The 27,293-nt window shown below is 53.2% G+C and overlaps 2 protein-coding genes and 1 pseudogene across 2 annotated transcripts; 2 read left to right on the top strand and 1 right to left on the bottom strand.

Moving 5' to 3' along the window:
* The first annotated feature begins 799 nt into the window (after positions 1–799).
* LOC142024803 (acetylcholinesterase-like) lies at positions 800–6,657 on the top strand. Its single transcript, XM_075017046.1, has 3 exons — positions 800–847; positions 3,425–4,934; positions 6,435–6,657. The coding sequence occupies exons 2-3, from the start codon at positions 3,433–3,435 to the stop codon at positions 6,634–6,636; spliced, it is 1,704 nt and encodes a 567-aa protein (XP_074873147.1). The 5' UTR covers positions 800–847; positions 3,425–3,432; the 3' UTR covers positions 6,637–6,657.
* A 4,034-nt stretch (positions 6,658–10,691) lies between these two features.
* On the bottom strand, positions 10,692–21,354 carry LOC142024687 (acetylcholinesterase-like; annotated as a pseudogene).
* Positions 21,081–27,001, top strand: LOC142024804 (acetylcholinesterase-like). The gene is made up of 3 exons (XM_075017047.1): positions 21,081–21,128; positions 23,703–25,212; positions 26,706–27,001. The coding sequence occupies exons 2-3, from the start codon at positions 23,711–23,713 to the stop codon at positions 26,905–26,907; spliced, it is 1,704 nt and encodes a 567-aa protein (XP_074873148.1). The 5' UTR covers positions 21,081–21,128; positions 23,703–23,710; the 3' UTR covers positions 26,908–27,001.
* Positions 27,002–27,293: the final 292 nt, after the last annotated feature.

Genomic DNA, 27,293 nt, shown 5'->3' with positions numbered 1-27,293 from the left:
AAACCTCTGGGGATGGAGATTCCACCACCTCTCTAGGTAACACACTCCAGTGCTTCACCACCCTCCTGGGGAAAGAGTTTTTCCTAATATCCAGCCTACACCTTCCCCTCTGCAGCTTCAGCCCATTGCTCCTTGTTCTGCCGTCTGCCACCACTGAGAACAGCTTCTCTCCACCCTCGTTAGAGCCCCCCCTTCAGGAGGTTGAAGGCTGCTATTAAATCACCCCTCACTCTTCTCTTCTGCAAACTAAATAAACCCAAACCCCTCAGCCTCTGCTCATGGGTCATGTGCTCCAGCCCCTTAATCATTTTCATTGCCCTCCACCAAACCTGCCCCAATGCGTCCACACCCTTTCTATGCTGGGGGGCAGAACTGGATGCAACACTCCAGATGTGGCCAAATAGAGGGGAATAACAACTTCTCTAGGTCTGCTGGAAATGCTCCTCCTCGTGCACTCCAATATGCCGTCAGCCTTCTTGGCTACAAGGGCACACGGTCGACTCATCTCCAGCCTTTCATCCACTGTAACCCCTAAGTCCCTTTCCGCTGTACTGCTGCTGAGCCGGTCGGTCCCCAGCCTGTAACAATGCTTGGGATTCTTCTGCCCCAAGTGCAGGACTCTGCACTTCTCCTTGTTTACTCCCCAGCTGGCCCATCCAGCTGGCCCCAACTCGCCTCCTGCCTTTGTGTGCGTAGCCCAATGAGGACGCAGATCTGAGGATAAATAAGCTCCTGTTGCTGCTCCTTGAGTGTTGTTCTCAGCCTCTGAGGCAGCCGTTCAGCACCGAGAGTGACCGAGCCCCTTTCTTCTGAGCCGTGCGACACAGCCAGGACGGTGCAAAGAAAGGTGGGTGAGTCTGTGCTACCTGGGACCACAGAGATAGGGACAGAGGAGTCCAGGGAGGGAATGAAATACAGCTGGATTGGGGACCCACCTAACACCCTGTCCATAGACCCCATTCCCAGAGCCAAGGAGAGAACCCAGGAGTCCTGGCTCTTAGCCTCCCCGCCCCCGCTGCTTTAACTCACGAGTCCTCACGGCCTTTCCAGAGCTGGAGATAGAACTGGGCCATCCTGGCTCCCATCCCACCATGCTCAAACTCAGGGGGTCTCAAACTTTTTTCCCCCCTGGAGCTCCCCTAGTACCAACACCACGGCCCAACTGTGCCCAAACAGCCGTTTTTCTGTGCATAAAACTCAAGAGCAACTTCCCAGGGTCCTGTGCCACAGGCACCGTTGTGGAAAATAAGTTGCTTAGGCTTTGGGGCTGCAGCCCTGCATAGTGGGGCTTTGGCTGTGTACAGGGAGCCCTAACAAATTCAAACCCCACCAGGCTTAACAGATCCCAGAGGCCCTGCAAGAGAGGCTGAAAACCACCGACAAACTTGACCACACATCGGTTCCTTCCCAGGCCTAGGTTTACAGGGTCCCAACCAACCACGCCATAACCACAGCCAGGTACCTGGAGCCCCGGTTCCCTTGTCTGCACTCTCATTCGCTACACAAGACTCCCCAATAAAGATTCAAGAGAAAACCCACCTGTCTCCAGCCCGCCTCCACCTCTGACCGCTAGATGCCACTCCCCTCCACAGAGAATTAGAACAGTGGCTGACAATGCCAAGCAGGGAGCCAGAGCATGGCTGGACCAGAGCAGGGGGCTTGATTTGCTACCTGGGTTCCAGGCTCCTGCTGTCTGAGTTTACGTGGCTGGGACTTGGTGGGAGCTGGCTTCACCTAGAACATAAGAACATAAGAATGGCCATACTGGGTCAGACCAAAGGTCCATCCAGCCCAGCATCCCATCTGCCGACGGTGGCCAATGCCAGGTGCCCCAGAGAAGGAGAACAGAAGACAATGATCAAGTGATTTATCTCCTGCCATCCATCTCCTGCCCTTGTACTGAAGGCCAGGGCACCCTACTTTATCCCTGGCTAATAGCCATTTATGGACCTAACCTGCAAAAATTTATCAAGCTCTTTTTTAAACCCTAATAGAGTCCTGGCCTTCACAGCCTCCTCGGGCAAGGAGTTCCACAGGTTGACTGTGCGCTGTGTGAAGAAAAATTTCCTTTTATTAGTTTTGAACCTACTACCCATCAATTTCATTTGGTGTCCCCTAGTTCTTGTATTATGGGAAAAGGTAAATAATTTTTCTATATTCACTTTCTCCACACCATTCATGATTTTATATACCTCTATCATATCGCCCCTCAATCGCCTCTTTTCCAAACTGAAAAGTCCCAGTCTCTCTAGCCTCTCCCCATATGGGACCCGTTCCAAGCCCCTAATCATCTTAGTCGCCCTTTTCTGAACCTTTTCTAATGCCAATATATCTTTTTTGAGGTGAGGAGACCACATCTGCATGCAGTACTCAAGATGTGGGCGTACCATAGTTTTATATAGGGGAAGTATGATATCTTTTGTCTTATTATCGATCCCTTTTTTAATAATTCCTAACATCCTATTTGCCTTACTAACTGCCGCTGCACACTGCGTGGATGTCTTCAGAGAACTATCCACTATAACTCCAAGATCCCTTTCCTGATCTGTCGTAGCTAAATTTGACCCCATCATGTAGTACGTGTAATTTGGGTTATTTTTTTCCAACATGCATTACCTTACACTTACCCACATTAAATTTCATTTGCCATTTTGCTGCCCAATCACTCAGTTTGCTGAGATCTTTTTGTAGTTCTTCACAATCCCTTTTGGTTTTGACTGTCCTGAACAACTTGGTGTCATCTGCAAACTTTGCCACCTCACTGCTTACCTCATTTTCTAGATCATTGATGAACAAGTTGAACAGGATCGGTCCCAGGACTGACCCCTGGGGAACACCACTAGTTACCCTCCTCCATTGTGAAAATTTACCATTTATTCCCACCCTTTGTTTTCTGTCTTTTAACCAATTCCCGATCCATGAAAGGATCTTTCCTCCTATCCCATGACCACCTAATTTACATAAAAGCCTTTGGTGTGGGACCGTGTCAAAGGCTTTCTGGAAATCTAGGTATATTATGTCCACTGGGTGCCCCTTGTCCGCATGTTTATTAACCCCTTCAAAGAATTCTAATAGATTAGTTAGACATGACTTCCCTCTGCAGAAACCATGCTGACTTTTGCCCAACAATTCGTGCTCTTCTACGTGCCTTGCAATTTTATTCTTTACTAGTGTTTCTACTAATTTGCCTGGTACTGATGTTAGACTTATCGGTCTATAATTGCCAGGGTCTCCTCTAGAGCCTTTTTTAAATATTGGTGTTATATTGGTCGTCCTCCAGTCATTTGGTACCAAAGTGGATTTAAAGGATAGGTTACAAACCACTGTTGTTAACTCCGCAATTTCACATTTCACAATTTCACCTAGAGGAGAAAGGCTCCATATCCCATTCGCGATAACTTGCTCTTGGCTGTTTCCCTTCCAGCTGCTGCTATGCTGAGAGTCCTCCCTGCTCTCCCCTGCCTGTTGCTCCTCTCCCTGCCAGGCCATGGTTTTGCCTCTGATGATGATGATGATGACACCAGGGTGCTCACCACCAGCGGCCCCATCCGGGGCAAGCGCCTCCCGGCCGGTTCTGACACCGTGACAGCCTTCCTGGGAGTCCCTTATGCTGAGCCCCCTGTGGGCACCTTGCGCTTCCAGAAGCCAGTTCCCCACCGGCCCTGGAGACACGTCCTGGAGGCCACCAACTTTGGCCACGCCTGTTTCCAATCTCCACCGACTGGCCTCCCTCTGGCTGAAATATACACCCCCAAAACGCCGCAGTCCGAGGACTGTCTTTTCCTCAACCTCTGGGTGCCCCATCCCCGGCCCAACGGGACGGCCCCCATCATGGTCTGGATCCACGGTGGCGGGTACGTCTCAGGTGCAGCCTCCCTTGATGTCTATGATGGGCGGTTGCTGGCCACCACTGGGAATGTGATTGTGTCCTCCATAAACTACCGGCTGGGGGCCCTGGGCTTCCTGTGCCTGCCCCCGGCTGCTCCAGGGAACGCCGGCCTGTGGGATCAACACCTGGCCCTACGCTGGCTGCAGGACAATGCAGCCGCCTTTGGAGGGGACCCAGCTGAAATAATGCTCTTCGGCCAGGACGCTGGGGCTGCCTCTGTTGGCTTCCACCTCCTCTCCCCATGGAGCCGGCCTCTCTTTGCCCGAGCCTCTCTGGTGGGTGGAGCTCCCAATGCCCCGGGGGCTTGGCTTTCATCCGAGGAGTCACAGGAGAGAGCACAGAGGCTGGGCCAGCTGATGGGCTGCTCCAATGGTACCAGCACTGCCCTGGTGGGCTGCCTGCGGGGGAAGGAACCCAGAGAGTTCCCCCTCCACCAGTTTTCTGTCTTGGACCACAAGGCCCTGATGCAGCTGCCCTTTCTTCCAACTGTAGATGGGGATTTTCTCTCTGATACACCCCCACGGCTCCTGCAGGCCCAGCAGGGCCCACCTAAAACTATTGGAGTTGGTTTCAGTGCCAACGAAGGCTCCTACTTGTTACTCTTCTTCGCCCACGCCTTGAACCATGACAACGGCAGCCTCATCAGCTGGGACAAGCTGCTGCAGATGCTGAGGCTGCTTGCGCCTGAGGCCCCAGAAATGGCCATCCAGGCCGTGGCGCGGCTGTACGGCCAAGCCGGGGAAGAGGAGGGCGAGGCACGATACCGATGGGCCATGGAAGAAATTCTTGGGGACTATTTTGTGGTGTGTCCGCTACTGGAACTGTCCAGGCTGGAGGCAAAGGCTGGAAATCCCGTCTATACCGCCTACTTCGCCCATCGTACCAGCGGCCTGTCGACGCCTGCATGGACAGGGGTGGGGCACGGCACTGAGCTGCCTTACATCTTTGGGACCCTGGGGTCTGTGGTAGGCACCAACTACACAGAGGCCGAGGCGATGCTAAGCCGCACGGGGATGCGGTACCTAGGGACTTTTGCTCGGAGTGGGTAAGTGAGTCCCGCAGCGTCTCCTTTTGGCACTCACCCAGAGAGAAGCTGCTGCAACCTCAGACTAGGTGTCCACAACAGCTGGCTGGCTCTCTTGGGCTGAAGCCTTTGGTCTAGAGATGAACTCAGTGCCACCGATGGCGGGGTGGAAGTGGCCAGCTGCCCTGGACAGCAGCAGCCTTTTAACGGGACATAGGAACAGCGAGACTGGGTCAGACCAAAGGTCCATCAAGCCCAGTGTCCTGTCTTCTGACAGAGGCCAACGCCAGGTGCCCCAGCAGGGGCGAACAGGACAGGGAATCATCAAGCAATCCCTTTCCTGACACTCATTCCCAGCCTCTGACAAAGGCTGGGTGACACCGTTCCTGCCCATCCTGGCTAACAGCCATTGATGGAAAGAACCTCCATGAATTTATCTAGTTCTTTTTTCACCCTGGTCAAGCCCTAGTCTTTCCAGCCTCTTCTGGCCAGGAGTTCCACTGGCCGAACACACACCCTGTGAAGAGAAGCCTCCCTTGCTGAGTTTTAAGCTTGCTGCCCTTCTGTTTCATTGGGTAACCCCTAATCCTTACGTAATGGGAACAAGTCAATAACTTATCCTTACTCATTTTTTTCCCTGGCCAGTCATGATTTTATCAACCTCTATCCTGTCACCCCCCATTTTCTCACCTGAAAATTCCCTTCTGTAGGGTAATGCCAACAGGCCCAGGTTGTCAGCCCCAGGGATAGAACCCGCAAGCAGAGGGTCTAAAGCCCTGCACTCTACCACATGAGCTAAAGGCCAGCTGGCTCTCACCCAAGGCTGTAGAGCAGGGACTTCACTCACCCCAGATGAGGTCTCAGTGCCTCTGGGTACTACATGCGTCCCTGGGCTGAGGAAGTGCATCCCAAGCTTCTGAGACCTTCCATCAGTTCTTCCCGGCCAACGTGCCAGTTGTAACGCTGACAGACCCGGGTTGCCAGCCCCAGGGCTAGAACCTGGGGAGCTTGAGGAATCTTTATCTCTGGAGATATTTAAGAGCAGGTTAGATAAATGTCTGTGAGGGATTGGTCTAGACGGTGCTTGGTCCTGCCATGAGGGCAGGGGCCTGGACTTGATGGCCTCTCAAAGTCCCTTCCAGTCCTAGCGTTGTGTGCTTCTATGGCTTTCTGTATCTCTGGAGGGTGCTAACCAGAATCTGCTGAAGTTGCAGGTTATTAAATCATCCGCTCTAGATCATTTGAGCCCAAGAGTTTTTAGAGCTGGCTGAGGAACCCCTGGGAGACCAATGGAAAAAGTTGCCATGTTCATAAGAGGTAACCCCACATGGAAAGACCTGGTGGCAGTCACCAGCTTCACCCTCATTCAGAACAAAATGGTGTGGGAGCCATTTCAGGGATGGGTCCAAACTTTTTCAGGCTGGCTCATCCTCACCCCTACCTCCGGCATTTCATTTGTTCCCATGCCAGTGAAGAGCATCTGACCACATTTCCATACTGGCTCTTTTATTTTTCATGCAGGAAACCCATACTGGGAGAAGAGGGTTCCAAGCAATGGCCCAGTTACGACCCCGGAAAGCAGAACTTTGAACACATTGGCCTGAAGCCGGTCCGAGTTGAGAGGATGTCGCATGCCTCCTACTGCGCTGTCCTGGCCTCGCTGCTCTCAGAGAAACCGAGTGTCCCGGCTGAGATCAGTGGGTTGAGCAAGCAGCAGCCCTGAGGAAAAGGCCCTGTGTCTCCCCACCCCTCTGAGTCCCCAGACCACAGGGGGGTGGGTTGGAGATTGCTTTCCAGCAGCAGCACAATATCCCAGGTCTCCTTCTCCTCTCCCTGGGGGTTTTCTGGCCTTCTAGAGGTGCCGCATTCTCCTATTCCAGGGAGACCCTGCGCCCCCTGAGAATTCCAGAACCCAAAGGCGCTTTCTTCCCCATCTTCATTTTCTTGCATCTTCTGGGCAGGGAGGAGGTCAACTTCGTTACCTCTCCAAGGTCATCCCACATAGCTCCCATTTCTGGGCAGGAGGCGTGAGCTCAGGGAGCGGGATTCCCAGGAGGTGGATCCAGGAGCGCTGGTGGCTGAGGGGGTGTGACTCACAGAGGCACAGAAGACGAAGTGGTACTGTGCTGCCCCGGCCTCGCTGCTCTCAGACAAACCAAGAGCCCCAGGTGAGCATCCGCGGACCAAGAGGGAAGACCTTGAATCTCTCCAGCCCCCTGCTCCAGCCAGTGCCTCGCCCCTGGGGCTGGTCTGGAGATGGCTTCCCTGCAGAAGCAATTTATCCCAGCTTGCGTTCCCATGCCCATGGGATCTTCTGGCCTCCTGGAGATGCCCCAGTCTTCTGCCCGGGGGGGCGGGTGGGGCGGGGAGAACGCTGGGAACTCCAGAACCCATCTGCTGTGGGGAAGCCAGAGCTTCTGCCCCATCGGCACTTGGACCCTGGGGGGTCAGGAGGATGACAACTCTGTTCCCCCGCCAAGGTCATCCCATGGAGACCCCTTTCTGGGCAGGAGGCCTGAGCTCAGAGAGACAGGTTCCCAGGAGGGGGCGGAGGGGTGGGTCTGGGAACACTGGCGGCTGAGGGGACGTGGCCCCTAGTGGCAGAGAAGACACAGGAGTGGACGGAAGACTGACGTGCAGCTGGCTCTGGGGAGAGGCGCGGCCCTTGTGTAACTGCAGCACAGGGGCTGAAGAATCCAGTCTCTGCTGGGAATTATGGGCAAAGGCGGGGAGGTCTTAGAGGGGGCAGAACAGACCCTCGTGTATTGGGCCTTGGGGTTTGCCGATGCCAGAAACAAGGGACCTCCATCAGCACATTACCCCCCTACTGGTTAAATATCACACTGGGGAGATGACTCAGGCGGGGAGGAGGGTGCCCTTAGCACTGCCTGTACAGGGTGAGCCATCCGCCCTTACCCCGTGCAGCCCCTGCCAGCCTCCCCACCCATTGGCAAGCAGCTCAAACTCTGCCCAGTCTGAGCTCAGCCTCCATCGCTGTCATCTCAGTGAGCCCTGCGGGAGCCATCTCTGGATTTATGTAGCCTGGGGGGCCATGACCGAAGAGCTGAGCTAGTTCAGTCCCCGGCTGAGGAAACCCTCCCGGCAGACAAGCTCACCCAGTTCCTGGTGCCACCTACCACGTCATTAACGAGGCTCCTGGTAACGAAGGCACTGGACCTCCATGCATTGACTCTCCCTCTGAAATTCCTCCACCTTTCATGCATTAAAGCCAATTCAGCCCGGAGGCACAGCCCTGGCGTGTGAGGTTGATTAGCTCCCCCGGGAGCTGGAGGAAGAGCGCGTGCGTGTGTGTGTTGGTGAAGGGGTTGGGAGTTCCACGCTGAGAGAATGAGGAGACCAGGGGCGGTTAACGCTGCTCTGGGAACTGAAGTGGAAAATGATACAGCCCCAAGAAAGCCACACATTGCAACTGGAGCTCAACAGGGAACACGCGTTTCCTTCCTTTCCTGGTGTCACCAACTAGGGCCCAGGCTCCTTCCAGGCCAGGGCGTGAGGTCGATGCATTGGAGGGTGGAGATAGGACCCAGAGTGACCTTGATGAATGTGAGGGTTGGGCCAAAAGAAAACTGATGCGGTTCAACAAGGAGAGGTGCGGAGTCCTGCACTTGGAATGGAAGAATCCCAAGCATTGTTATAGGCTGGGGACTGCCTGGCTCAGCAGCAGGAAGGTGGAAAGGGACCTTAGGGGTTCTGGTGGATGAAAGGCTGGATCTGAGTAAACAGTGTGCCCTTGTAGCCAAGAAGGCTAACGGCATAGCAGGGTGCATTAGGATGAGCATTTCAAGCAGATCTGGAGAAGTGGTTGTTCCCTCCTATTCGGCACTGGTGAGGCCACATCTGGAATATTGCATCCAGTTTTGGACCCCCCAGTATAAAAAGGATGTGGATGTGCTGGAGCAGGTTCAGCGGAGGGCAACGGAAACGATTAAGGGGCTGGAGCACAAGACCTATGAGGAGAGGCTGAGGGATTTGGGCTTGTTTAGTTTACAGAAGAGAAGACTGAGGGGTGATTTAACAGCAGCCTTCAGCTTCCTGAAGGGGAGCTCTAAAGAGGAGGGTGAGAAACTGTTCTCAGTGGCGTGAGACGGCAGAACAAGGAGCAGTGGTCTGAAGTTGAAGAGGGGGAGGTGTAGGTTGGATACTATGAAAAACTACTTCCCCAGAAGGGTGGTGAAGCGCTGGAATGCGTTGCCCAGAGAGGTGATGGATTCTACATCCCACAGGGTTTTTAAGCCCTGGCTTGACAAAGTCCTGGCTGGGATGACTTAGATGGGGTTGATCCTGCTTGAAGCAGGGGGCTGGACTACATGACCTCCTGAGGTCCCTTCCAGCCCTCAGATTCTATGATTCAAACATAGGTGGGCCGCTAGGCGGAAAACTGAGCTACGCTGAAAGACAGCGAGAGGACTACATTCAAAGCCAGACCGAGAAGTAGCTTCAAACATAGGCAGGACGCTAGGCTGAGAACTGAGCTACGTTTAGAGCTACATTCAAAGGCAGCGAGAGGACTACAAGGCAGCCGCACCCCTTCATACTGTTTGTTAGGTCAGAAGCTGCTAAGTGTATTAAATTTTAAGCACTCGCTGAGGTCAGCAATGCAGTTAGAACATCCAGGGAATCTACCGAAACTCTGCAATGGTATCGCAGCTATGGACAACGCAGAAACTCTGCCTCAAGAACCCTGAACGTTTCCTTTGCACCCGCAGGGTTGGAGGCAGATATCTGCTCATTGCTTGTATGGGCGGAGATAGGGAAGCAGATAAAAAATGTGTATCCATGCAGAGCTCTGCACCTTAGGCAGCTCACCGTAGCCCGTCGGAGCAGCGATTACCCGTTCGGGTTGTTACCCAAGATATCTGTGTGAAATCTCTTTCAGCAAAATTAAGCTTGGAAGGATGAGCAAACATCAGTTACAGAGCAGTGTGGGCTCTGACTGAGAGAGAGCCCAGCGGAGGGCAATAAAAATATGATTCAGGGGCTGGAGCACATGACCTATGAGGAGAAGCTGAGGGATTTGGGCTGATTTAGTTTGTGGAAGAGAAGAGTGAGGGGAGATTTGATAGCAGCCTTCAACTTCCTAAAAGGGGGCTCTAAAGAGGGTGGAGAGAGGCTGTTCTCAGTGGTGGCAGAGGGCAGAACAAGGAGCAATGGTCTCAAGTTACAGAGGGGGAGGTGTAGATTGGATATTAGGAAAATCTATTTCCCCAGGAGGGTGGTGAAGCACTGGAATGTGTTACCTAGACAGGTGGTGGGATCTCCATCCCTGGAGGTGTTTAAGTCCCAGCTTGACCAAGCCCTGACTGGGATGATTTAGTTGGGGTTGGTCCTGCTTTGGGCAGGGGGCTGGACTTGATGACCTCCAGAGGTCCCTTCCAGCCCTGGGATTTTATGATTCTATGTTTCTCCAAGTCACTGGGGTCAGACGGCACTCACCCAAGAGTTCTGAGAGACCTCCAGTGTGAAACTGGGGAACCATTAACTGTGGCGTGTCACCCCTCCTTCAAACCATCTTCTGGACCCTGGGGCTTTGGCAGAGTGGCTGCTACAGCGGGGCAGGTGGTAACTCAGAGCCGTGGTCCCTTTTAGGCCCCTGCCTGCCCCCGCTTCCATCAGCAGCCCTGAGTTCAGCTCTCGGTCAGGGGCTTCAGCCAAACTGAAAATCTGTTTCAAGGGTGCCCATGTAGACACCGGGCCAGAGAGTTACAGCAGCTCCTGCTGCCAGGCTAAGAGGGGCGAGGAGAACCTGTGGGGATTTGCTTACCCGGTCCGGGCAAACTCTGCCATGTGCTGCATCACCTTGCGGCTTAGGACAGCCTCAGCCTCTGTGCAGTTGGCTCCCACCACAGACGCCAGGGTCCCGAACACGTAGGGCAGCTCAGAGCCATGGACCACCCCGTCCACTCAGGCATCGACAAGCTGCTGGTGCGGTGGGCGAAGTGATGGGGTAGGCGGAATTGCCAGCCTCTGTCCCCACTTGGCCGTCTCTATTACCGGCCACACAAAAACATAGTCACCTAGCATTTGTTCCATGGCCCATCGGTACCGGGCCTCGCCCTCCTTCTCCCCCTCATGGCTGTACAGCTGTGCCACAGCCCAGAAAGTTTCTTCTGCAGCCCCCCGGTACTAGAAGCTTCCCCAACCGCAGCAGCTGGTTCCACACGCTGGCGCTGGCATTTCTTGGGATGGAAGATGCGGGCAAAGAATAGTAACAAGTAGGAGCCTTCGTTGGCATTGAAACCAACTGAGATGTTTTCGCACGGGCTGTACGGGGCCTGCAGGAGCCGGGTGGGTGTATCGGGTAGGAAACCCCATTGATCGTTGGCACAAAGGGCATCTCCAGCAGCTTCTTGTGGTCCGAGATGGAGAACTGGTGTTTAAGGAACTCTCTGGGGTCCTTCCCCTGCAGGCAGCCCACCATCATCAGCTGGCCCAGCTTCCGTGCTCTCTCCTGGGACTCCTTGGGTGGAAGCCAAGCCCCTGGGGCATTGGGAGCTCCACCCAGCAGCACCCCATGGGCAACGAGAGGCCGGCTCCATGGGGAGAGGAGGTGGAAGCCGACGGAGGCAGACCCAACGTCCTGGTCAAAGAGCATCATTTCAGCTGGGTCCCCTCCAAAGGCAGCTGCGCTGTCCTGCAGCTGGCATAGGGCCAGGTGTTGATCCCACAGGCCGGCGTTCCCTGAGGCAGCCGGGGGAAGGTGCAGGAAGCCCAGGGCCCCCAGCCGGAAGTGCATGGAGGCCACAATAACATTCCCAGTGGTGGCCAGGGACCGCCCATCATAGACATTGCGGGAGGCAGGGCAGCGGCTTTGTTCGAATTCATTTAGCCTCTAACTGTTAGCACGTCCGTGCTAGTTGACTTCCACAGCAAAAACGCTGCAACATCTCTGGGTGGTACCTGCGTATTTTTGTATGCCTGCTGTGCTATTATTTGTGGTGAGTAATTACATAGAACTATTTTGCATATATTTGATATGCATTTAAAAGTGTACGCCCCCCTGGTCTCCATTTTTGGTTTTTGTTAAGGGGTGCGAGAACATATTTTGAGACCCAGAGGGGTGCAGGCTGCAGTAAAGGGTAGGAACCGCTCAGCTTGCCAAACACAACGGGAAGCCCTCTGGCACTTTACGGACTAACAGATATTTTGCAGCATCAGCTTTCGTGGGCAAAGACCCGCTGCGTCAGCTGCATGAGTGTCGAGGTCGGGGGGCGTGTTCGGAGGACCCCCATGTAGCTGAGCCATGCTCAAGAGAAACACGGCGCTTTCAAAGTGCTGTGTACGAATGAGGTGCTGAATATTCATTGGCATGGCCATTTCCAAGTTTTGGCCAAGGGTGTTGTGATGGAGTAGGGGGAGTGCATGTGTGAGTCAGGCTGGACGTCTGAGGCAAGCAGCAGCTCCCAGTGGCTAAGGATGACCCTGGGGCTACAACTGGCAGGTAACACCTCTGCCTGAACAAAGAGCAGGGAGGAGCCGAGCTGGGTTTTTGAATGGGGTGGCAGTTAGAGACTAGGGGAAGAGGAGCTGGAAGGCAGCCACCCCGAGAAGGGGGAAAGCTACACCCCAGAGGGGCACCCCTCGGGGTCTTCTCCCCAGGATGGGTTGGAAGGACTGTCTCTGGCTGCTGTACTGTCGCTTCTGTGAGAAACTGGGCTTCTGTTGCCTAATAAACCTCCTGTTGTACCTGCTGAGTGAGTGTCACTCCTGCCAGTGGACGGGGTGCAGTGCAGGGGGACCCTGGAACCCCATCACAGGTGTGGCCACAGCCCATGAATTGATCTAGCTCTTTTTTGAACCCTGATAACGGCTTGGCCTTCACAACATCCTCTGGCCAGGAGTTCCACAGGTTAACGGTGCCCTGTGTGGAGAAATCCTTCCTGTTGTTTGTTTTAAACCTGCTGCCAGGGCATTCAATCTGATGACCCAAATGAGCGGGTGGCTGCTGAGTTTTTTCCCCCCCGTGGCTCATTTCATTTATCCTGATCCTGTTTGTTCTCCTGTTGATCCACCCGACATACTGGCCTTTTCCCAACCGAACACGGAGAGCCTGGAATGATCCCGAGTGACATTTGAACCACTAAAACGGGTGCAGAATGAAGCAGCTTTCTCACGGAGACACACAAGAGCAACAGCGTAGTCACGAGAACAGACGTCTAATATGTCGTCCGTTTTGACACCAAAATAAGCCGGCGCCCACGGGTCCAAAGCCGCTCAGGAGAGCAGCGCTGCTGCACTGGGGCAGAGGTGGTGAGACCTATGGCACTTTGATGCCCGGGCACCAGGAATATTGCTGGCCTGGGGCCCAGCACTAGGGTTACGTCTATACAGGCAGCCTCTGTCGCCGGAAGTCACTGTTGGCAGAGAAACCTCAGCAACATCTGCCTCTACACATAAAAGTGGACTGGGGGAGCAATCAGCTCTGCCGACGGAGGGCAGGCGCTCGGTCGACAAAGGTGCTGTGCCTGACCAGGGAGGCTGTTGGGGAGAGATTGTTCTCAGCGGTGACGGACGGCAGAACAAGGAGCAATGGGCTGAAGTTGCAGAGCGGGAGGTGGAGGTTGGGTATTAGGTAAAACTCTTTCCCCAGGAGGGTGGTGAAGCACTGGAATGTGTTACCTAGAGAGGTGGTGGAAGCTCCATCCCTAGAGGTGGTGAAGTCCCTGCTTGACCAAGCCCTGGCTCGGGTGATTAACTTGGGGTTGGTCCTGCTTGGAGCAGGGGGCTGGACTCGATGACCTCCTGAGGTCCCGTCCAGCCCTGGGGTTCTCTGATTCTCTGATAAGAACAAATATGCCCAGGGCTGTCAAAGATCAGGAACCAGGCACATGTTGTCAGAGCCAGAGTCTTGCCTGGGGCAGGTTTCCCACGCTCAGCTGGCTCTGATGGGGGCAGGATGTTTCAATGGGCCTTCACAAAGTCAGCAGATTCTAGAGGGGAGAGAAAGAATCACCTGATGGTCCAGGCTGATCCTGACACCTCGGTGACGGATGATGGGGCACTGCGATGCAGGGGGTGCTCTGCCCTGGCAAGGAGTGCTAGATCCAGGGCCCCACTGTGGTGCTGAGCTGCAGGGATGCGGGTGGGAATACAGGGGTGGGGAAGGGTCTTTCATCTCAGCTCCTGCTGGCCCCAGAGCCCCAACGCTGAAGCCAGTGCAGCTGTGCATGTGAAATATAACGAAATCGCTAGCTCTGCTCCTTTGTGAAACATCCCCTGGCACCCTCTCCCCTCACTGGGGGATGAACCCGGACTTCCAGCCCCAATAGCCTCTTTACCTGTTCTTCCCTCTCCTCTAAAGCCCCCTGTCCTGTATTTGGACACTGTATTTCCAATTCCCTTCGTGGGACCCCGCTGCCCCATCCAGAGGCAGCTGCCTGTCCGGGCTGGACAAATGAGCCAGAACGGTCGGCCAGGGGGTTGTTCGCAGCTGCCCTGCCCCAGAGGTGGGTGCGGTTGGGTGACCACAGCTCCTCTGTTCCCAGCCAAGTGGGCAAACTGCTTGCAGGGATCTCTTCCAAAGCCCTTGGAGGCCACCCAGATCTCCCTCCAGCTGTGTGTGCAGTGCCTAATGAAGTCACCGATTTGAGGATAAATAAACCCTGGTGGGTGTTATTCTCGGGGTCAGAGGCATGCACTTGTCTTCTGTGGCAACAGGGGCCTTTTGTGAGCCACAGAGTGGAGACTGTGTCGGGGTAAGTCTGGGCTGCGCAAAGCCCCACCGGCTCTGAGAAAGGGACAGCTGGAACTGGGATCTCTCTAGTTTCCCAAGCTGGGACCCCGGGGGGAGCAGGGGCTTGGTGGGGAAAAAAAAAAAGCTAAATAAAAATGATCTTAGAAAATAAGTACCAGAGAGGCAGCTGTGTTAGTCTATGAGGGGCCACAAGACGTCGTGTTCGCTTAGAAAATAAGTTTTCTGTAAATTGCAAAGTTACAGTCTGGGGTTAGTTTTAAATTAAGGCTCCTCCAGCCCGGCTGTGAAGGGCTGTCCTAACCTCTGATGCTCCAGAATATCTGTTAGTCTATAAGGTGCCACAGGACTGCTTGTTCTCGAAGCTACAGACTAACACGGCCACCTCTCTGATACTTTGCCCCAGGGGGGTCATCCTTAGCCCCCCACTCCATCACACGTACACACACACACCCCCCCCATCTTGGGGTTGCTTGTAGTTACCAGAGGTTGCTCACTTTAATCCATTGGCCAGGTGGATTAGTGGCGAGTGTGGAGGTTCTGTTGATCCGGATCAATGTGCCGATGTTGACAAGACGAGAAAAACCCAACCTTGTGGCGGCGCACACGTCTTTTGTTGCTTTTCGTCCACGCGGCCCCAGGCACCACGAGGCACCAGTCAATGGCGGATGGGTTTGATCCTTTCCTGCTGCCCCAGCTTGTTGTGCTACTCACCTACAGATGGGACTTCATCTTCCTCTCCAGGTGGGTCACTGCTGTAGCGTCCAGTTCCCATTGTACTTCAGCCTCCAAGTCTTTGTTGTCCAGGCAGGCGGCTCCAGAGGGCAACTCTCTAAACATCCCCATTCACGCTTCCAGCTGGCTCTCAGCCACACCCTTTCCCGCAGGCAGCACAAGGTTTACAGGCTCATACAAGAGTAAAATAGAGTTTTAGGTCCAATATGGAAGCCAGTACAAAGCGTCTGATGAATCTAAAATCACCAATAGAAAGGATAATACGACAGGAGAAAGTAGTACATGAAATAACAAATCGAAAGAGTAATGCAAAAGTCTGTGGCTTATTAAAAAGATACAAGGTGATAGCGAGATGCATAGTAATACAAACTTCTATTAAAATATATTGAGCTATTTAGGGTGGCTACGTCTTCCTCCCTGCAGCTTTCTGTCTCCATCTCTCGGACTGCCCCTCTGTGTCTGTTTGCGCCCCAGCAGTGCCGGGAGGTCCCTGTCACCATTACCATTACAACGGGGAGGGGGAAAAAATGGTTCTCTTTGGCCTCCGAGGAGAGGCCAAGAGGCAATGGGCTTAAACTGCAGCCGGGGGGTGGCGGGGTAGCTGGCGGACGCACCGCCTGATCTGCCAGCGCTCGTTACCTAATAAATAAATGCGGGAAAAGTTCTGCTTGGTGGGGCTGTCATTGGGGGACTGTTTCCTGCTGCCTTCTACCCTGTGGGGTCCCCATTGGGAAATTCCAGGCACGCTTCAGAAGTTAGGACCAAGCCTGGGCGGAGATGGGCGCGTGCTCTGGCCTGACTTTGACGCCCCAAATTCAGGAGTCGTCAGGAACCAAATTGTAGAATTCGGTCCCTTTCCAAGATGGCCGCCATGCCTTGTTGTTCCCAATGAGAGTGAAGCCAGAGGCTGCCCTCAGTGAAGATGGCTGCTGCCCTCTTGTTCTCATATGGGGTGACCCGACAGGTTGCCCTGTATAAAGATGGCTGCTGTCTCTGAGGCGCACACAGGTCATGGGCTGCCCTGGGTTACGACTGCTGCTCTTGGTCTTTGGCCCTGTCTAAAGCATGGCTGCCCTGAGAGGGAACGGCCACCATTTGCCCTCATTTAAGATGGCTTCTTTCACTTGCCCTTTCAGCTAGGATGAGGCCCATGCTGCCCTAAGTGTGCTCAGTGAGACTGAAGACACAAGCGACCACAAGCCATAGCAGGTGGCAGCCAAGCTGTCCCAAGAAAAGATGGCCACCGCCGGCCATAGTTCTTAAGACAGCAAACACCAGAGGCTGCCCTCAGTTAAGATGGCCTCCTTCTGCTTGAAATAGTACAGAGGTTGCCCAGAAGAAAGATGGGGCCGGGGAAGACCCGAGGATCTGGCGCAGCAGGACAGGATGGCAGGGAGTCCCACAGAGCAAGAGGGGGTACCAGTGGCAGGAGCAGCACATCGGGGAACACCCCGAGGGGTCTTCTGTGCCAGCACCCCATCACCATCTCCTTTTTAAATCCTGCCCATGCTGTGGCCCTGTTAGCGCATGAGAACTGCTCCAGGCCAGATCCTGGTTCTGACAGCATGGGATTGAATCATGAACGTTATTAACAGCTCCAGGCATGATTGTTCCTCCAGGGCGTAAGGTCCTTGTCTTGTTTCTCATAGTTAACCAGAAAGAGGGCTTGTGGGTTTGTTTTTTTTTTCCACATTTCCACCGTTGGTCACAAGTCAGTCACCGCTGATCTAAATTGGGAGAGAGAGCAGACCGCGGAGCCCATATTTCTTTGACTTGGACGAACTCACGGCTCGTTTCTTGAGAAACATTATCCGTGATGGATAATCCCATTCATAATCACATTCTTCTGGGATGTGTTCACAGGTGTGTTGTGCACAAGACACGAGAAGTCATTCTTCTGCTCTCCTCTGCGCTGGTTCGGCCTCAGCTGGAGTATTGTGTCCAGCTCTGGGTAGCGCAGTTCCAGAAAGAGGTGGAGAAACTAGAGAGGGTCCAGAAAAGGGCGACAAGAATGATTAAAGGGCTAGAGAATGTGACCTTTGAAGAAAGGCTGAAGGAATTGGTTCAGATTGGAAAAGAGAAGGTTGAGGGGGGACATGATAGCGGTTTTCAGGTATCTAAAAGGGTGTCATAAGGAGGAGGGAGGAAACTTGTTCTTCTTGGCCTCTGAGGACAGAATAATGAGCAACGGGCTTAAACTGCAGCAAGGGAGGTTTAGGTTGGACGTTAGGAAAAGGTTCCTAACTGTCAGGGCGGTCAAACAGTGGAACAAGTCGCTGAGGGAGGTTGTGGAATCTCCATCGCTGGAGATATTTGAGAACAGGTTAGATAGATGTCTGTCAGGGATGGTTTAGACAGTACTTGGTCCTGCCATTGGGGCAGGGGGCTGGACTTGATCGCCTCTCGAGGTCCCTTCCAGTCCCAGTATGCTATGATTCTATGATTTGAAGTATCAGAGAGGCAGCCGAGTCAGTCTGTATCTTTAAAAACAACAAGAAGTCCGGTGGCACCTTATAGACTGAAAGATATTTTGGAGCATCAGCTTTCATGGGCAAAGACCACTGATGATGTGGGTCTTTGTCCACGAAAGCTTATGCTCCAAACAATCTAACAGAGCGAAAACTGTGCTAGTCTATATACTATCGACACAAAAAAGCAGCCCCCTAGCATTTTAAAGACTAACAAAATGATTTGTTAGGTGATGAGCTTTCATGGGACAGACCCACTTCTTCAGATCATAGCCAGACCGGAAGAGAATATTGAGTCTGTTGTGGTCTGGCTCTGATCTGAAGAAGTGGGTCTGTCCCACGAAAGCTCGTCACCTAATATATTATTTTGTTAGCCTTTGAAGTGCTACTAGACGGCTTTTTTGTTTCCAAAATATCTGTTATTCATTCTAAGGGAGTTTGGAACGTTTTGATGAATTTTACCATTTGGGAAATCCCAAGGACGGGGCAGACAAATATTGAGTAGTAGGTGAAAGTCACTCCACTAAAGTTTTCTGAAATCACCGTCCTGTGTCAGAAGAGACAGAGCCCAGTGCTTTAAACCGAACTCGGATGGTTTTCCTTGCTTTGTCAATTTCAGTGACTTCTGCAAGGAATACTTTTCAGCCAGGTTGTGCGTGTCTGGTGACATGGATGTTTAGTGACACGTATTGATCATAGACTCATAGGTTTGGAAGGGAGCTCAGGAGATCATCGCGTCCAGCCCCCTGCCCAAAGCAGGACCAACCTCCACTGAGTCATCCCATGAGAAGATAGATTCACTGCAATTTTCTTTTCAAAAAGGTTGGGGTTATCTGGGCAGATTCAGAGGCGATCAGATGTTGTTACATGGAAGCTTCTGCTTGAAGAACTGCTCTCCTATGAGCGAATAGTCTCTCCATAGGCCTGAGGTTCCAGTTGAAGCAGCAGGATCCAGGCTGCCTCTGCAGAGATGAAGCAGCTTGCTGTCTTTGCGACAACAAGGGCTGATAAGGCTAGATTTTGCAGTGGAATCCTATGCGTGTCCAACTAGACCGTCAGCTGCCCACAGGGTGCTCTGGGTGAGAGCCAGGCAAGGAAAGAGCAGGGGAGCTCTGTCCCCTGACTCCCTGGAGCCCAGAGCTTGGATTGAAGGGTCTGTGAGTGAGGACTGAGGGGTTCTGGAGGGATTCTTCAGCCGTGAGAGCTTAGCCGGAGGCTGTGGCTCCAGCGTGGCTGGGTGACAGATGACTTTTTTCTGAAGCTATTTTCATTTCTTCTCATCCTGTTTGTTCTCCTGTTTATCCAAACCAGCTACTGACCTTTTCTCTGTATGGTCCCTCGGTGGGAAGTAGCCGCCCGGGGGCATTCCCAGGCTTCAGAAGTAGCTCTACAGACTCACTCCTAGGTGCACATTACTCTGTGAATCTGTCATCTGGCTGCACGGGGGAAAGGTCTGGCCATGGCCCACACCTGCCAGTGAAGCTGGAGAAGCCCGTCAAGGCTCAAGCTTTATATCTTGTGGCCTTGACGTGGAACTAGAACTGGAAGGGACCTCAAGAGGTCATGAAGTCCAGTACCCTCCCCTCACAGCAGGACCAAGCACCATCAAGACCATCCATGTTAGATATTTATCTAACTGGTTCTTAAATAGCTCCAATGATGGAGATTCGACAACCTCCCTAGGCAATTCGTTCCAGTAATTGACCACCCTGACAATGAGGACATTTTTTCTAGTGGCCAGCCTAAACCCATTAACCCCATTGCTTCTTGTCCTATTTGCAGAAGCTAGGGAGAATAATTTTTCTCCCTCCTCCTTGTAACACCCTTTTAGGCACTTGAAAACTGCTGTCGTGTCACCTCTCAGCCTTCTCTTTTCCAAACTAAACAAACCCAGTTCTTCTAAGCATCTCTCATAGGTCCTCTTTTCCAGAACTTTAATCATTTTCGTTGCTCTTCGCCGGACCCTTTCCAATTTCTCCACATCCTTCCTGAAGTGTGGGGTCCAGAACTGGACACGGTACTCCAGCTGCGGCGAAATCAGCACAGGGAGAGCCGAAGAACGACTTCTCTTGTCTTGCTCACAACTCTCTGGTTAATGCATCCCACAGTCGGGTTTGCTTTTTGTGCAACAGCATCACACTGTCGACTCATGCTCAGCATGTGGCCCACTATGGTCCCTAGAGCCCTGTCAGCAGCACTCCATCCTACGGTGTCACTTCCTAGTCTGTACGTGTGAATCTCATTGCTCCTCGGCCGCACTGAACTTCATCCTATTTGCCTGAGAGCATTTCTCCAGTTTGTCCTGAGCATTTGAATTCTGACCCTGTCCTCCGAAGCACTTGCAACCCCTCCAGGCTTGGTATCGAAGGAGGTCATTGAGTCCAGCCCTCCTCTCCAAAGCAGGATCAACCCCAACTAAGTCACCCCAGGCATGATTATGTCAAGCCGGGACTTAAAAACCTCTGGGGATGGAGATTCCACCACCTCTCTAGGTAACACACTCCAGCGCTTCACCACCCTCCTGGGGAAAGAGTTTTTCCTAATATCCAGCCTACACCTTCCCCTCTGCAGCTTCAGCCCATTGCTCCTTGTTCTGCCGTCTGCCACCACTGAGAACAGCTTCTCTCCACCCTCGTTAGAGCCCCCCCTTCAGGAGGTTGAAGGCTGCTATTAAATCACCCCTCACTCTTCTCTTCTGCAAACTAAATAAACCCAAACCCCTCAGCCTCTGCTCATGGGTCATGTGCTCCAGCCCCTTAATCATTTTCATTGCCCTCCACCAAACCTGCCCCAATGCGTCCACACCCTTTCTATGCTGGGGGGCAGAACTGGATGCAACACTCCAGATGTGGCCAAATAGAGGGGAATAACAACTTCTCTAGGTCTGCTGGAAATGCTCCTCCTCGTGCACTCCAATATGCCGTCAGCCTTCTTGGCTACAAGGGCACACGGTCGACTCATCTCCAGCCTTTCATCCACTGTAACCCCTAAGTCCCTTTCCGCTGTACTGCTGCTGAGCCGGTCGGTCCCCAGCCTGTAACAATGCTTGGGATTCTTCTGCCCCAAGTGCAGGACTCTGCACTTCTCCTTGTTTACTCCCCAGCTGGCCCATCCAGCTGGCCCCAACTCGCCTCCTGCCTTTGTGTGCGTAGCCCAATGAGGACGCAGATCTGAGGATAAATAAGCTCCTGTTGCTGCTCCTTGAGTGTTGTTCTCAGCCTCTGAGGCAGCCGTTCAGCACCGAGAGTGACCGAGCCCCTTTCTTCTGAGCCGTGCGACACAGCCAGGACGGTGCAAAGAAAGGTGGGTGAGTCTGTGCTACCTGGGACCACAGAGATAGGGACAGAGGAGTCCAGGGAGGGAATGAAATACAGCTGGATTGGGGACCCACCTAACACCCTGTCCATAGACCCCATTCCCAGAGCCAAGGAGAGAACCCAGGAGTCCTGGCTCTTAGCCTCCCCGCCCCCGCTGCTTTAACTCACGAGTCCTCACGGCCTTTCCAGAGCTGGAGATAGAACTGGGCCATCCTGGCTCCCATCCCACCATGCTCAAACTCAGGGGGTCTCAAACTTTTTCCCCCCCTGGAGCTCCCCTAGTACCAACACCACGGCCCAACTGTGCCCAAACAGCCGTTTTTCTGTGCATAAAACTCAAGAGCAACTTCCCAGGGTCCTGTGCCACAGGCACCGTTGTGGAAAATAAGTTGCTTAGGCTTTGGGGCTGCAGCCCTGCATAGTGGGGCTTTGGCTGTGTACAGGGAGCCCTAACAAATTCAAACCCCACCAGGCTTAACAGATCCCAGAGGCCCTGCAAGAGAGGCTGAAAACCACCGACAAACTTGACCACACATCGGTTCCTTCCCAGGCCTAGGTTTACAGGGTCCCAACCAACCACGCCATAACCACAGCCAGGTACCTGGAGCCCCGGTTCCCTTGTCTGCACTCTCATTCGCTACACAAGACTCCCCAATAAAGATTCAAGAGAAAACCCACCTGTCTCCAGCCCGCCTCCACCTCTGACCGCTAGACGCCACTCCCCTCCACAGAGAATTAGAACAGTGGCTGACAATGCCAAGCAGGGAGCCAGAGCGTGGCTGGACCAGAGCAGGGGGCTCGATTTGCTACCTGGGTTCCAGGCTCCTGCTGTCTGAGTTTACGTGGCTGGGACTTGGTGGGAGCCGGCTTCACCTAGAACATAAGAACATAAGAATGGCCATACTGGGTCAGACCAAAGGTCCATCCAGCCCAGCATCCCATCTGCCGATGGTGGCCAATGCCAGGTGCCCCAGAGGAGAACAGAAGACAATGATCAAGTGATTTATCTCCTGCCATCCATCTCCTGCCCTTGTTCTGAAGGCTAGGGCACCATACTTTATCCCTGGCTAATAGCCATTTATGGACCTAACCTGCAAAAATTTATCAAGCTCTTTTTTAAACCCTAATAGAGTCCTGGCCTTCACAGCCTCCTCGGGCAAGGAGTTCCACAGGTTGACTGTGCGCTGTGTGAAGAAAAATTTCCTTTTATTAGTTTTGAACCTACTACCCATCAATTTCATTTGGTGTCCCCTAGTTCTTGTATTATGGGAAAAGGTAAATAATTTTTCTATATTCACTTTCTCCACACCATTCATGATTTTATATACCTCTATCATATCGCCCCTCAATCGCCTCTTTTCCAAACTGAAAAGTCCCAGTCTCTCTAGCCTCCCCCCATATGGGACCCGTTCCAAGCCCCTAATCATCTTAGTCGCCCTTTTCTGAACCTTTTCTAATGCCAATATATCTTTTTTGAGGTGAGGAGACCACATCTGCATGCAGTACTCAAGATGTGGGCGCACCATAGTTTTATATAGGGGAAGTATGATATCTTTTGTCTTATTATCGATCCCTTTTTTAATAATTCCTAACATCCTATTTGCCTTACTAACTGCCGCTGCACACTGCGTGGATGTCTTCAGAGAACTATCCACTATAACTCCAAGATCCCTTTCCTGACCTGTCGTAGCTAAATTTGACCCCATCATGTAGTACGTGTAATTTGGGTTATTTTTTTCCAACATGCATTACCTTACACTTACCCACATTAAATTTCATTTGCCATTTTGCTGCCCAATCACTCAGTTTGCTGAGATCTTTTTGTAGTTCTTCACAATCCCTTTTGGTTTTGACTGTCCTGAACAACTTGGTGTCATCTGCAAACTTTGCCACCTCACTGCTTACCTCATTTTCTAGATCATTGATGAACAAGTTGAACAGGATCGGTCCTAGGACTGACCCCTGGGGAACACCACTAGTTACCCTCCTCCATTGTGAAAATTTACCATTTATTCCCACCCTTTGTTTTCTGTCTTTTAACCAATTCCCGATCCATGAAAGGATCTTTCCTCCTATCCCATGACCACCTAATTTACATAAAAGCCTTTGGTGTGGGACCGTGTCAAAGGCTTTCTGGAAATCTAGGTATATTATGTCCACTGGGTGCCCCTTGTCCGCATGTTTATTAACCCCTTCAAAGAATTCTAACAGATTAGTTAGACACGACTTCCCTCTGCAGAAACCATGCTGACTTTTGCCCAACAATTCGTGCTCTTCTACGTGCCTTGCAATTTTATTCTTTACTAGTGTTTCTACTAATTTGCCTGGTACTGATGTTAAACTTATCGGTCTATAATTGCCAGGGTCTCCTCTAGAGCCCTTTTTAAATATTGGCGTTATATTGGCCGTCTTCCAGTCATTTGGTACCAAAGTGGATTTAAAGGATAGGTTACAAACCACTGTTGTTAACTCCGCAATTTCACATTTCACAATTTCACCTAGAGGAGAAAGGCTCCATGTCCCATTCGCGACAACTTGCTCTTGGCTGTTTCCCTTCCAGCTGCTGCTATGCTGAGAGTCCTCCCTGCTCTCCCCTGCCTGTTGCTCCTCTCCCTGCCAGGCCATGGTTTTGCCTCTGATGATGATGATGATGACACCAGGGTGCTCACCACCAGCGGCCCTATCCGGGGCAAGCGCCTCCCGGCCGGTTCTGACACCGTGACAGCCTTCCTGGGAGTCCCTTATGCTGAGCCCCCTGTGGGCACCTTGCGCTTCCAGAAGCCAGTTCCCCACCGGCCCTGGAGACACGTCCTGGAGGCCACCAACTTTGGCCACGCCTGTTTCCAATCTCCACCGACTGGCCTCCCTCTGGCTGAAATATACACCCCCAAAACGCCGCAGTCCGAGGACTGTCTTTTCCTCAACCTCTGGGTGCCCCATCCCCGGCCCAACGGGACGGCCCCCATCATGGTCTGGATCCACGGTGGCGGGTACGTCTCAGGTGCAGCCTCCCTTGATGTCTATGATGGGCGGTTGCTGGCCACCACTGGGAATGTGATTGTGTCCTCCATAAACTACCGGCTGGGGGCCCTGGGCTTCCTGTGCCTGCCCCCGGCTGCTCCAGGGAACGCCGGCCTGTGGGATCAACACCTGGCCCTACGCTGGCTGCAGGACAATGCAGCCGCCTTTGGAGGGGACCCAGCTGAAATAATGCTCTTCGGCCAGGACGCTGGGGCTGCCTCTGTTGGCTTCCACCTCCTCTCCCCATGGAGCCGGCCTCTCTTTGCCCGAGCCTCTCTGGTGGGTGGAGCTCCCAATGCCCCGGGGGCTTGGCTTTCATCCGAGGAGTCACAGGAGAGAGCACAGAGGCTGGGCCAGCTGATGGGCTGCTCCAATGGTACCAGCACTGCCCTGGTGGGCTGCCTGCGGGGGAAGGAACCCAGAGAGTTCCCCCTCCACCAGTTTTCTGTCTTGGACCACAAGGCCCTGATGCAGCTGCCCTTTCTTCCAACTGTAGATGGGGATTTTCTCTCTGATACACCCCCACGGCTCCTGCAGGCCCAGCAGGGCCCACCTAAAACTATTGGAGTTGGTTTCAGTGCCAACGAAGGCTCCTACTTGTTACTCTTCTTCGCCCACGCCTTGAACCATGACAACGGCAGCCTCATCAGCTGGGACAAGCTGCTGCAGATGCTGAGGCTGCTTGCGCCTGAGGCCCCAGAAATGGCCATCCAGGCCGTGGCGCGGCTGTACGGCCAAGCCGGGGAAGAGGAGGGCGAGGCACGATACCGATGGGCCATGGAAGAAATTCTTGGGGACTATTTTGTGGTGTGTCCGCTACTGGAACTGTCCAGGCTGGAGGCAAAGGCTGGAAATCCCGTCTATACCGCCTACTTCGCCCATCGTACCAGCGGCCTGTCGACGCCTGCATGGACAGGGGTGGGGCACGGCACTGAGCTGCCTTACATCTTTGGGACCCTGGGGTCTGTGGTAGGCACCAACTACACAGAGGCCGAGGCGATGCTAAGCCGCACGGGGATGCGGTACCTAGGGACTTTTGCTCGGAGTGGGTAAGTGAGTCCCGCAGCGTCTCCTTTTGGCACTCACCCAGAGAGAAGCTGCTGCAACCTCAGACTAGGTGTCCACAACAGCTGGCTCTCTTGGGCTGAAGCCTTTGGTCTAGAGATGAACTCAGTGCCACCGATGGCGGGGTGGAAGTGGCCAGCTGCCCTGGACAGCAGCCTTTTAACGGGACATAGGAACAGCGAGACTGGGTCAGACCAAAGGTCCATCAAGCCCAGTGTCCTGTCTTCTGACAGAGGCCAACGCCAGGTGCCCCAGCAGGGGCGAACAGGACAGGGAATCATCAAGCAATCCCTTTCCTGACACTCATTCCCAGCCTCTGACAAAGGCTGGGTGACACCGTTCCTGCCCATCCTGGCTAACAGCCATTGATGGAAAGAACCTCCATGAATTTATCTAGTTCTTTTTTCACCCTGGTCAAGCCCTAGTCTTTCCAGCCTCTTCTGGCCAGGAGTTCCACTGGCCGAACACACACCCTGTGAAGAGAAGCCTCCCTTGCTTAGTTTTAAGCTTGCTGCCCATCTGTCTCATTGGGTAACCCCTAATCCTTACGTAATGGGAACAAGTCAATAACTTATCCTTACTCATTTTTTTCCCTGGCCAGTCATGATTTTATCAACCTCTATCCTGTCACCCCCCATTTTCTCACCTGAAAATTCCCCTCTGTAGGGTAATGCCAACAGGCCCAGGTTGTCAGCCCCAGGGATAGAACCCGCAAGCAGAGGGTCTAAAGCCCTGCACTCTACCACATGAGCTAAAGGCCAGCTGGCTCTCACCCAAGGCTGTAGAGCAGGGACTTCACTCACCCCAGATGAGGTCTCAGTGCCTCTGGGTACTACATGTGTCACTGGGCTGAGGAAGTGCATCCCAAGCTTCTGAGACCTTCCATCAGTTCTTCCCGGCCAACGTGCCAGTTGTAACGCTGACAGACCCGGGTTGCCAGCCCCAGGGCTAGAACCTGGGGAGCTTGAGGAATCTTTACCTCTGGAGATATTTAAGAGCAGGTTAGATAAATGTCTGTGAGGGATTGGTCTAGACGGTGCTTGGTCCTGCCATGAGGGCAGGGGCCTGGACTTGATGGCCTCTCAAAGTCCCTTCCAGTCCTAGCGTTGTGTGCTTCTATGGCTTTCTGTATCTCTGGAGGGTGCTAACCAGAATCTGCTGAAGTTGCAGGTTATTAAATCATCCGCTCTAGATCATTTGAGCCCAAGTGTTTTTAGAGCTGGCTGAGGAACCCCTGGGAGACCAATGGAAAAAGTTGCCATGTTCATAAGAGGTAACCCCACATGGAAAGACCTGGTGGCAGTCACCAGCTTCACCCTCATTCAGAACAAAATGGTGTGGGAGCCATTTCAGGGATGGGTCCAAACTTTTTCAGGCTGGCTCATCCTCACCCCTACCTCCGGCATTTCATTTGTTCCCATGCCAGTGAAGAGCATCTGACCACATTTCCATACTGGCTCTTTTATTTTCCATGCAGGAAACCCATACTGGGAGAAGAGGGTTCCAAGCAATGGCCCAGTTACGACCCCGGAAAGCAGAACTTTGAACACATTGGCCTGAAGCCGGTCCGAGTTGAGAGGATGTCGCATACCTCCTACTGCGCTGTCCTGGCCTCGCTGCTCTCAGAGAAACCGAGTGTCCCGGCTGAGATCAGTGGGTTGAGCAAGCAGCAGCCCTGAGGAAAAGGCCCCGTGTCTCCCCACCCCTCTGAGTCCCCAGACCACAGGGGGGTGGGTTGGAGATTGCTTTCCAGCAGCAGCACAATATCCCAGGTCTCCTTCTCCTCTCCCTGGGGGTTTTCTGGCCTTCTAGAGGTGCCGCATTCTCCTATTCCAGGGAGACCCTGCGCCCCCTGAGAATTCCAGAACCCAAAGGCGCTTTCTTCCCCATCTTCATTTTCTTGCATCTTCTGGGCAGGGAGGAGGTCAACTTCGTTACCTCTCCAAGGTCATCCCACATAGCTCCCATTTCTGGGCAGGAGGCGTGAGCTCAGGGAGCGGGATTCCCAGGAGGTGGATCCAGGAGCGCTGGTGGCTGAGGGGGTGTGACTCACAGAGGCACAGAA

The sequence above is a fragment of the Carettochelys insculpta genome, chromosome 22 (assembly GCF_033958435.1).
Source record: "Carettochelys insculpta isolate YL-2023 chromosome 22, ASM3395843v1, whole genome shotgun sequence".
NCBI classification, from domain to species: domain Eukaryota; kingdom Metazoa; phylum Chordata; order Testudines; family Carettochelyidae; genus Carettochelys; species Carettochelys insculpta.
This window is presented reverse-complemented; position numbering and strand designations above follow the sequence as displayed.

Excerpts from the sequence above, each read along its gene's own strand:
- LOC142024803 (XM_075017046.1), top strand. The coding sequence starts at position 3,433 with ATGCTGAGAGTCCTCCCTGCTCTCCCCTGCCTGTTGCTCCTCTCCCTG. Across the intron at positions 4,935-6,434 it reads GGGACTTTTGCTCGGAGTGG|GAAACCCATACTGGGAGAAG; the intron begins GTAAGTGAGTCC and ends TTTTTCATGCAG.
- LOC142024804 (XM_075017047.1), top strand. The coding sequence starts at position 23,711 with ATGCTGAGAGTCCTCCCTGCTCTCCCCTGCCTGTTGCTCCTCTCCCTG. Across the intron at positions 25,213-26,705 it reads GGGACTTTTGCTCGGAGTGG|GAAACCCATACTGGGAGAAG; the intron begins GTAAGTGAGTCC and ends TTTTCCATGCAG.